Source organism: Aptenodytes forsteri, unplaced genomic scaffold (assembly GCF_000699145.1).
Source record: "Aptenodytes forsteri isolate BGI_AS27 unplaced genomic scaffold, ASM69914v1 Scaffold104, whole genome shotgun sequence".
Lineage (NCBI taxonomy): Eukaryota > Metazoa > Chordata > Aves > Sphenisciformes > Spheniscidae > Aptenodytes > Aptenodytes forsteri.
Window position 1 is genome coordinate 2,034,003 of NW_008795943.1, and position 10,112 is coordinate 2,044,114.

General features: G+C 58.9%; 1 protein-coding gene across 1 annotated transcript; it reads right to left on the bottom strand.

The window, feature by feature from the left end:
• Positions 1-5,802: 5,802 nt before the first annotated feature.
• On the bottom strand, positions 5,803-10,056 carry CRIP1 (cysteine rich protein 1). Its single transcript, XM_009285328.2, has 5 exons — positions 9,942-10,056; positions 6,877-6,971; positions 6,699-6,756; positions 6,519-6,566; positions 5,803-6,163 (listed from the first exon to the last, which is right to left on the bottom strand). Exons 1-4 carry the CDS (start codon positions 9,979-9,981, stop codon positions 6,526-6,528), a joined length of 234 nt encoding a protein of 77 aa, XP_009283603.1. The 5' UTR covers positions 9,982-10,056; the 3' UTR covers positions 5,803-6,163; positions 6,519-6,525.
• Positions 10,057-10,112: the final 56 nt, after the last annotated feature.

A 10,112-nucleotide genomic window follows, 5' to 3' on the forward strand; every position in this document is an offset into this window, starting at 1 on the left:
TGGGAAAACAACCCCTTTTCTCTTTTTTTTTTTTTTTTTAATACTTTTATCCCCATGAAGGCGCAGGCAGGAGCCAGCCTGTGTCCCGGCCAGGCCCCCAGGCCATGCCTCGGTGCTTCCCACGCTCCGTCGCCAGCTTGGGGCAGCCGGAGCTTCTCGCTCCTCTCCTCTCTCCTCCCCGCAGCAGCAGTGGCGGCTGAGCAGACATCAGAGCAGAGCGCAGCTGCGCTCCCTGCCCGTGCGAGGGAGGCCGTAGCATTTCACACCCTGAGCAGATCATGGCAGGCTGCACCGCTTCCTATTGCAAACGTTTCCAGCTCCTTCCCAACACCCTCCCAGCTCTTTTATACCCACACTCTCTCCCCTCGCCAGGATGCTGGGTTAACCTGAGCAGGAAAAGGCACGGCCTGCCAGCAGGGCGAACATCATGCCGGCAGGAAGGAGCAGAGCAGCACAGGGGCTGTGAATGTAGAGCGCCTGCGTAGCGGGGCAGGCCTGCAGCGATGCCCGGCCCCGCACCACCTGGGGAAGGACCAGGGATCACAGCTCCCACCGGGCACGGAGCAGCCCCAGCATCTGCTGCTGATGGTCCGTTGTGGGCTCATGTCTCCATCAGCCGAGCAGCCCTCCCTGGCTGGGGAGATGATGGTGCCTTCCAGACCGGCCACCCTGGGATCTCTGCTGTTGTAGTTCAGCCATCAGCACGCTCAGAGCAGCCACGTCAGGTCGCAAATAGGCATCTCCTTGCCAGAGAGCAATGAGCTGCCTCCTGGTACTGTCCTCGCTGGTGGGTGCAAGACGTGCTGATATTGCTGGGATGGCCAGGACACGTTTAGCACGCTGAGTCGCATCATGTAACAGTTACAGATCACTGGGTCCCCAGGAGGGACGGTAACAGCTACACAAATATTCTAGTGCAGGTTTTCCTGGACATAGTGAATTAGTCTGCAACAGGCCTGTGTGTGGGCTGTAGCACCAAAATTCAAGGTCGGCTCCCAGCAGTTGGATGCTTACGGTAGGTGTTGGCGTTTCAGGCCCCCTGGTGCAGGGTCTGCACTTTGGAAAGGATTAGAAAAAAAAGATCTAAGATCTCACAATTCTCTGTTCTCAGGAGTTTCATTTTTACTTAAATAGCCAAGTTGATGTTCCATGAAAGTAAAAAGCAGCCCTAGTGCCTGATGCCAACTTGTCTTCTCAGGGTCCTTGCTGGGGAAAGCCACCCAGGACCTGGCAAACGTCCCCAGGGCTCTTCGCACTCAGCTCCTCTCTAACACTGGATCGTCAGCACCGGGGACTGGGTGATGGTGCAATAGCCCGTCCCCTCCTCTCCTTGCTCCCTGATTAGACCTCAGTCTCCAGTACCATGATTCATGGTCTTGTCCGCTTCTCAATACACCCCTGGCCGTCTCCCTTACCCAGAGCCCCTCTGCCTTCAGTATCTTCAGCTGCTTCAGTATTTGCTGGGGAAGTTGTTCCTCATCAGGAATGAGGTTTGACCTCCTTTTTGCCACCTCTGCAAAGCTGTTTCCGCTAGTGGGACAGGGCTTCCACAACCCGCTGCTTTGCAGAGCTGGGCCGGGAAGTCCCACCTTGCTGCATGAGCTTGCAGAGCTCCTGCTGCCCAACGTCAGCTGCATGGTCCCTCTTACCATTGCCCAGATAAGAAGGCAGATTTCTGAGGTGTTAGGAGATGGGCAGACACTTTCTCGACTGCTCTCCCACAAGATATCAGAGCTTTTTGAACTTAACACAAATCAGCCTTAAAAATACCTGAAGCGGTGGTGGGTACCACCTAGTTACAGACCGGCTTCATCCCCATGAGCCCCGTGCAGCAAAGAGCAGGAACCCCTGCAGCCGCAGCCCCCATGCCACACTCCCCCGACCCTGCCTCCACCCTGTCTGTCCCTGAAGGGGACACAGCTTTATTTGCAGAAACACACTGTCAGGGAAACAAACTGCTTGCCCCACGGCAGGTGCCTGGCTCCACCGATGCCACAAGGGCTGCCGTGGCCCTGAGGTGCTGGAGACTGCATGGATGAGACAATCACCGCAAGGGAAGTGCCAGAGGTATCACATCAGTGTCCCCATCAGAGCTAGCAGGGGAGGCTCAGTGGCCCCGCTGGCATCTCAGCAGGGCAGCACTGAACCAGACCCCCCTGCTCCCCAGCATGCATTAGCCCAGACGTGAGCTGCAGCCCACTCCCGCGGCCACGCTGGCAGGACACAGCCCTGCCCCCAGGCTGCTGCTTTCACTAAGGACAGCCCTAGGGAGCAATGCTGAGGGCAGCACCCTGATGTAAGGCTACCAGCGTAAGCCGTCCCCCTTGCCAGCTGTCCCCTGCTTCAGATTAAGGTCTGTCCCATCTGCACTAGGAGGAAGATGCAGGGCCGGGCAACCCACACCAGCCCCTCCTGCCTGCACTCTGCCTCCAACGAGGGCTGAAGCAACACCCCCATCTCTTATAGATCAGCTAAAGGACCCCCCAGCCCCCTTTCTGCCCCACTCTCCTTTTTTCTTCTGTATGGAAAACCGCAGAGGCGGGGTGGGGAACAGCAGCAGTTTAGTTTCTGAACCCGTCCTGTTTCCTGTCCTTTGCCAAAACCTCTTCTGCTTCCCTACCCACAGCGTTGGGGCTTGCCCGCACCCAGCTGTCAGAGGAAGAGGTGATGTTTGTTTTTTTTGTCACAGTGACGAAGTGTTTATAGCAACCAAGGCTCAGCAATCCACAAACTTCACTGATCTCAGCCCAAGCTTATGAAATAATGGCAGAGGAAGCACAGCCCCTTCCTCCAGAGTCAGCAATGGTGGTGTTTCAGGTCACTGAAGCAGGGGACCTTCGTGCTGGGCATCACCATGCTGGAAATCATCTGACGCCTTTTGCTGTCTCAGACAGACACCTCGGGGCTGGGGCCATGCCCTGACCCCACCTGCAATGGCAGCGATATCCCCGTGGCTGCTGGCTGGTGACCAGGAAGGACGTGGGGACTGCCAGCCACCTCCTGAGGGTCTCCTCTCTGCCTCAAGCGGTGGGAGCAGCTGGTAGGGCACACTGAGCCAGCATCCCTCGGCTGCTCCCCCCAGAAAGCTGGGATTTGCCCTGAGCATCCTGCTCTCACCATCTCCCCTGTTGCAGGAGCAGCACAGCCAGGGCATCGCCACACTGGGAGGGAAGGGACCGTCCCCACCCGTCCCCAGCTCCCGCTGGGGCTCAGAGCCGAGAGCATTGCAGACGAGCTGTGCTGGAAGCCACGCTGCTGCCTGTCTGCGCAGCTCATGTTCCAGACCATGGAGATTTACTGTTCAATGGAGAAAAGGTTGTGTCTGCTGACAGCCCACCTCCCCGGCGTGCCGGCCGCTGCCGAGCCTCACTGTGCATTGGAGGGGAGTGCCTGGCTTGGGCGCGGATTTCCTATCCAAATGTGATACAGCTGTTTCTGCTTCCTCTCCAAAGACTGAAGCGAGTTTTAAAAAATCAATTTATCATGTATTTTCTTTAACCAAGGCTCCTTGCAGATGTCACCCGCTCCTGAACTGCCCAACCTCACAGCATCAAGGCTGGAGCAAGCAGAGAGCGTGACTTGTATAAGCATAGCACTCGGAGGGGAGTATCCTGACAGCAAGTCCTGGGGCTAAACGCCATCTCAGTGGGAGTGCCTGTTGCAGGGCTAGCAGAGAGATAGGACAGCCTGAAGGAGCTTTTTGCACTGGGAATCAATACCCAAGGGCTTATTCCCAGAGCCTGCTGGAGGGACCCCCAGTTTTTGCCCCCCCCTCCAGGGAGGCAGCTGCAGGGTCGGATTTAGCTTCTTTGCAGGTTTCCTGAGGCTGCAGAGACCTTGCACAGTTCCTACAACCCTCCATGCACCCAGGGCAGGGAAAGCCATCCGCATCCACCACCCCTGCACTGCAAATCAGTGCCAGGGACCGAAGCAAACGGCAGCACCAGGCAGCACACTGCAAACGGCAACACACTGCCTCCTGCCCCAGCTGTGGCCACTGCCCACAGAAAGGGCTTTCAGCTGAAGGGCTGGATCACCCCAGCCTCTCCCCAGGCAGCGCTTGCTTTTCTGTATCTCTTGCTGGTTCCCTGCTCGTCCCTTCTAGCCTGGCCCCTTGCACCTGGAATTAGCTGCTCCTGAAAAGTTTTGGTGCCGGGCATTCTTGGGAAAGACCAAGAGCCCAATTCATGGGTCCTTTTCCCAGCTGGACACACTTATGCAAGCCCAGAGGATGACAAGGCTTGTGTTTGCCGTTATTTTTAATGCTAAGGGTAAACGCTATCTCACTGGCACGCTCAAGGCTGCTGAGATTATATCACTAGTTTGCTTTGAAGCCCGGTTTGCAGAGGAAAGCTACGTCCCCAGTGCCCCAGGGGAGGGCTGGGTGCCAGCAGAGGAGGAGAGCAGGACTGTGTCTCGCTGGCTGGGAGCCGTGGGTGCTGGCACCCACGGGAGGCTGCTGGCGAGAGCAGCAGTGGGAGCAGGAGGGCAGGGGACCCTATGAGGCCTGGCTGGCTGGGAGGCGTGGTGGTGGCCGCACAGCAATAGCCAGGGTTTGCCTTTGACACAGACGCCTGCGTTTGTTGTGCTAACTGGGTGGGAGGCAAGGCAGCGCCAGCTGGTCGAGTTTGTCCCACTGAAGCATGCCTGGTGGGTGCAGAGCCTTTTGGCATCAAGCACATGGGAAGTTTTAAGATGCTTATCAGATCGGGCTGCTTTTGACACCGAAGATTTTGACATTAGACATGTACCTCCAACCCCTGAGGGTTTTGGCCAAGTCCCAGTAAGGCCGGCGTGACAGTAAGATGCAGAGCAGTCTCTAAGGAAATGCATGCATAAACCGTAGACAAAAATATCCCAGTGTGTTGTGAAGTATCTCTGAATATGTAAATGGGGTGGTTCAGGTTAGGGAAATACACGGTTAAGAAACCATTTTAGAAATATCCCTCAAGTCGATATCTTTTACATCTGTCAGTGCTGTTCTTCCAGCGGGGCAAAGAGGCTAAAATACGAAAGAGCAAAGCACTTGTGAGCCAGCTCTCGCTTTGTAATACTGCACCTTTGCCTTCCCTACCCAGGGAGGCTGGCTCTGCCTTGCAGGTAACCTCCTGCCTTATTTGGCCTTTTCATATGGCTGCTCAGAGCAAAAGCAGCAAACACCAGGTTTGCCTGATGTGACAGTTAACCACCTCCCAGCAAGACACTTCCCTGCCCCAACTGAGGGCTGCAAAGTGCCATCTCAGATCCAGGAGTGAAGAGCTGGGGGCCGCCCGCAGGCATGGCTTTCCCGCAGACACTGCCAGGGGCTGGGACATGGCCAGGAGGCTGTTGAGTGCCAGAGGGATCGTGGGTCAGCAGTCTCAGACCCTTGTCCAGCAGCACTGCATGCCTCTGCTTTAACCCCGTGACAGCCACAGGCAGCAAGAGGTGGCTCACGGTGGGAGCCACCACACTCTAGACTTCTGCAAATGTCACAACACAGACCCAGTGAGGCCATGGGTGGGGTAGGACCTCCCCCCCAAGCGCAGGGAGACCCCAACCCTGGACAAGCACCGGCACAACACCCACCACCCCTTCCCTTGGGGAGTGTTCAGCCCCAGTGTCCACAGCACCCGGGGGCTGCTCTGACTCCCCAGGGCTCAGGCAGCCCCTGGGGTGGGCAACCAAGGACAGGAGCTCGCGCACACCAGGAGCAAAAGTACATGGAGCCATCACATGGTGTGAGGCTCGATCCAGAGGCCACGTGGAGTCCTTAAGCAAGTGGCAAGCACTTCACAAGCGAGTTACAGAGAGCACAGCTGCTACGTGGGGGAAGCATCTTTTGGTCTGGGTTTATTAAAGACTGAGAATACAACTGTGGGCCCAGCCACGAGAGCTGGGTGCCAGAAGCAGGGCTGGGTTTTGGCTGGAAGGGTGCGGTCTCCTCTCCAGGCGGCCTTCAGCAATACCGGCCAAATTTCCTATCCGGCAGGGCGTCCCAACGCCCCCACCCCGGCAGCACTCCATCTGGAGCGGAGCCCCTCTCCACACCAGCACCAGCCTTGGTTACTTATTGCTTTTAACGTGCTAGTCTAGTACAGAGTGAATTAAAAATAAAAATGCATGTCTGCCACGGTGCTTTTGCGCTGTCTTCAGGCTGTGCTGGGAACCCTGGCCGTCAGACCTGGAGAGGGATGGAAGAGAGGGGCAGATGAAGTCAAGCTGGGCTGGGAGTGGAGAAATCCCAGGGACAACGGTGCTCCGGGAGAGACCCCGACTTTGCCGACAGGCCCCAAAGCAAAAGCCTTTGGTGTCCGCTGCCGGAGCTAAGCGGGTGCTGACGGTCGCTTGGGGCTGGCGGAGAGGAGGATCTGGCACCCAGCAGGTTGCTCCCAAGCACCGGCGCAAAGCCCAGGAGTCACAGCCAGCCCGGAGAGATGCCGCGGCGAGCCTGCCTTCCCCGCTTGCCTGGGGGGGGACAGCCCCAGCCAGCCCGCCCAGCCTGAGGCAGGAGGGGAGCTCCAAGGGGAGGCACCAACCTGCGGTTTACTTGAACGTGTGGCTCTCAGCTCCTCCCCGGCCGAACCCTGCAAGAGAGCCAGAGCAGGGTCAGCCTTGCCGCGGGATGACGAGTGCACCGAGGGATGCACCTCGCCGAGAGATGGGAGCCCTGAGCCCCCTTCCCCTCCCTCCCACAACCCCAGCCACAGCAACTCTACCTTTGGGCCCAAACAAGGCAGCATAGCAGGGGTGGTTGCAGTACGGCTTGCCGTCATGCTGCAGGTAGAGAGAAAGAACATCAACCCCGACCGCCCTTCAGCTCCATCTCTGCCCATCCCACCCCTCCTGCAGCCCCTAGCTGCAGGGGACAGGGACCTCCTCGGCAGCAAACCTCACCTCTGCATGGCCTCCAGATGTCAGGGTCTTGTTACACTTCTCACATCTCAAGCAGGGCCGGTGCCAGTCCTTCCCCAGAGAAGTCACCTTCTCGGCTGCCACGGAAAGGAGATGGGTTAGTTGAGGCACTGATCAGTTTTGGCAGGTTGGCCTCCCTGCCACCAACCCTACGGAGAACATTTTTGGGCATTTTTCTCAAGTCTCTTTGTCCAGGACCATATTTCAAACCCAAGTGCTTGCTGTGCACACACATTGCTGTGCACATCCAGGCACCCAGACCAAAACCACAGTGCCATGCCCAGGGTGAATGCCACCGCATCCATGCAGACAGACCAATTTCCAGCCATCCTCCCAAGATTTGGGGACCTCCCACCTTCCAACATCAGCCAGCAAGGGCATGAATTTCTCCCTGGCCAGCTGGAGCCCAAGCAATCACTAGAGTTGGCAGGGGCGAAGGGGGGATGCTGGAGAGGACTGGGGAGGCAAAGCCATCGCCGTGCCCTGCCCCGACACAAACCAGTCCCCTCCAGCCACTGCTGCTCTGGCCACAGCTCCGATCTTGCACACACCATGGCAAACCAGAGCGGGGCTGGAGCTTGGCCGGGGCTCAGGCGGCTGCAGGAGGGATAATGTGCTGTTTGCTGGGGCCAGGACGTGTTTATGGAGAGAGCGGGGAACACAGGGTGGCTTTTAATTGCGGCACAGTGGGGGAGGAGGGTATTTTTTGCAGATGCATGTGCTTGTCCTATTGGCAGCTGCATTCCTGGGGATTTATTAAGTGATAAAGCAGAGCTTTACACAGGAACCCCATCAGAGTGAGGTTCGAGCACTCTCCCCATGCCTGCAAAAGGAGGTCGAGCAATGGGACCGAGCCGCTGCTGGCAGTGCACGCCCCAGGGGGGCCCTTGGCAGCCTGAAGCACCTCTTCTTTGGAGTCCAAATATGCCCACAACAGCTTACACAAGGAGCAAGCCGGCAGCTGCAGAGGTGGGAGTGGGGGCAGTGCCCAAATGTCACCAGGCAGCCCTGCTGCCATCCCCCAGCAGCACAAAGAGCCTCCTGTGCCCGCAGCCCAGTGGGGCCCACAGCGTCCTCCCTCTGGCAGCCCCAGGAGCCTGAGCCTGGCCCACCATCACAGGGTTTCTGGACAGAGCTCAGACTCCCCACCTCTCGCACAAGCATTTGCACCAACACTCAGGCAGGAGGTCTGCCAAGGCTCACAGCAGAGGGGCCCCCCCGGCTCTCAGCCACGCAGGCAAGATTCCCCTGGAAAGCTGGTGGTGGCCCTGCAAACCCCATCTCCAGTCCTCTCGGCATCATCTCCCGCTCAGCCCCCTTCTCTACAGACACGATTTGTCCGAAAGCAGCCCAAGGCACACCCAAGCAGGACCACCAGGCTCCGAGAGCCCCGGGGTGCCCCGGAGCAGGGCTCGCTCTGCCTCCGCCAGCACTCCTTATCTCCAGGCACAGAAATCAGGCGGCGAGCTCAGTCCTCCAGGAGCTTTTGAACCCTCCTCAGCCTCTGCATCAATAGAGATGGTTTCGTAAGAGCAGCCTGATAAGCGCAGGTCCAAACCCCTCCTTGGTCAAACGGCCCCGTCCTGGCACCTCCGCGGCTGCACCTACAGGCATGGCAAACCCAGCTTGTCTGGACTGGCATCGAAGCAGATCCACAGGGACACGGGAAGAGCAGACACTGACACCAGCACCTTGGTAGCTCCTGTCATCAAACCACGCGGGTAAATGAGGTGCCCCAGGACCCTTGGTCACAGGAGGGAGCCATGAACTGTACCCTGCTGAAACCCAACCTCAAAGCCTGGCTGCAAGTGGTGAGTTCAAGTTTAGGCAGAGATGTTCCCCAACCGCAGGAGCCACGTCCCCAGCAGCCCTCCAGGCAGCGCCCATGCCAGCCACAGCACAACAACCAGGGTGGGCATCACTAATGGACACGGCTGTTCGGCAGGGAGAGCAGCCCCTGTGTTTGAGCCTCCAAATTCTTTGGCAGAGCGTAAGTGGACGATGGGGCACACGCACAAGCAGAGCAGAAATAAGGCAGAGAGAGCAGAAGTCAGGGACAGCACTCAGGTTGCAGATCCCTCATCTCTAGTAAATTAAAAAGCAGGGAGTGCGTACAAGCTGCTCCCAACAAACCCCCTCAACTTCAGCTAAACCAGGAAAGAGGGGAGGTCTGGCAGACGGAGCCTGCCTGTTCCAGCAGTTGCTGCCAGGAGGGCGAGAGGCTCAAATGCCCCAGATACCCTCAGGCAGGACAGCGGGACCACAGCACCAGAAGGGGCAGGAGCCTGGAGCTTTGGGGCCCCAGTTTGGAGGGAGGACATCTGCCTGAAGCCCAGCAGCAGACAGAAGCCCAACAAAGCTCACAGCTAGCCTGCAACAGTGGCTTAAAAATAATGCCCCAGGGCTGTCATCTCGCTGTGCTAAACCACACAGGACAACATGTGGGCAACCCACTGACCCAGGAACGTGCCTGAGGGCAGGATTTGCCCTTGGGAAGGTGCTGGCTTGCCCGCCCAGGCTTTCAGAGCAGCGGGCTGCATCAGCCGGGCCTTTGGGCTCCAAACTGAGCAGTCTTCAGGGCTGGCCCAGCTGCCTGCCTCAGCATAGGGCACGGGCGATGCTGGGAAGGAAACAGGGCTGAGCTCCCACACCGTGCCGCAGCCCCGTCTGCAGGCTGGGGGTACTCACTGCACCCTACACCGTGCAGTGAGGCACCTTCTCCTTGGGTGGATTTACAGGGCCACCCACCCGGGGAACCCCGGGGACCCACAGCAGCAGGGGTGTGCAACTTTGGGGCACCCCAAGAATTTGCAGTGCTGGGGGGCAAAACATCAGGGCACCCAGGACCCACGGCGCTGGGGTGCACAGGGACCTGCAAGCACCAGGGTGCCCCGGGGACCCACAGCACCGGGGTATGCAGCACTGGGGTGCCCGGGGACTCGAAGCCCGGCGGGGTGCAGCATCGGGACACCTCGGCTTAAGCAGCCCGACAGCCCTGCGGTCCCCGCGGGGTGGAGGCGGCCGGGGAGGGAGCAGGAAGCCCTTACCGAAGTAGACCTCCTTCTGGCAGCGGGGGCACTTGGGCATGCTCTCGGCTCGGCTCGGCTCGGCTCGGCTCGCCACTCGCACCGGCTGTGGGACGCTCCGCGCCGGCCCCGCTGGAGTCACTGCCCGGCCGCCCCGCCCCACCCCGCCCCGCCCACCTCTTCGCCCCCGCA

Excerpts from the sequence above, each read along its gene's own strand:
- CRIP1 (XM_009285328.2), bottom strand. The coding sequence starts at position 9,981 with ATGCCCAAGTGCCCCCGCTGCCAGAAGGAGGTCTACTTCG. Across the intron at positions 6,757-6,876 it reads CATCTGGAGGCCATGCAGAG|CATGACGGCAAGCCGTACTG; the intron begins GTGAGGTTTGCT and ends CTCTACCTGCAG. Across the intron at positions 6,567-6,698 it reads TGCCTTGTTTGGGCCCAAAG|GGTTCGGCCGGGGAGGAGCT; the intron begins GTAGAGTTGCTG and ends GCTCTCTTGCAG.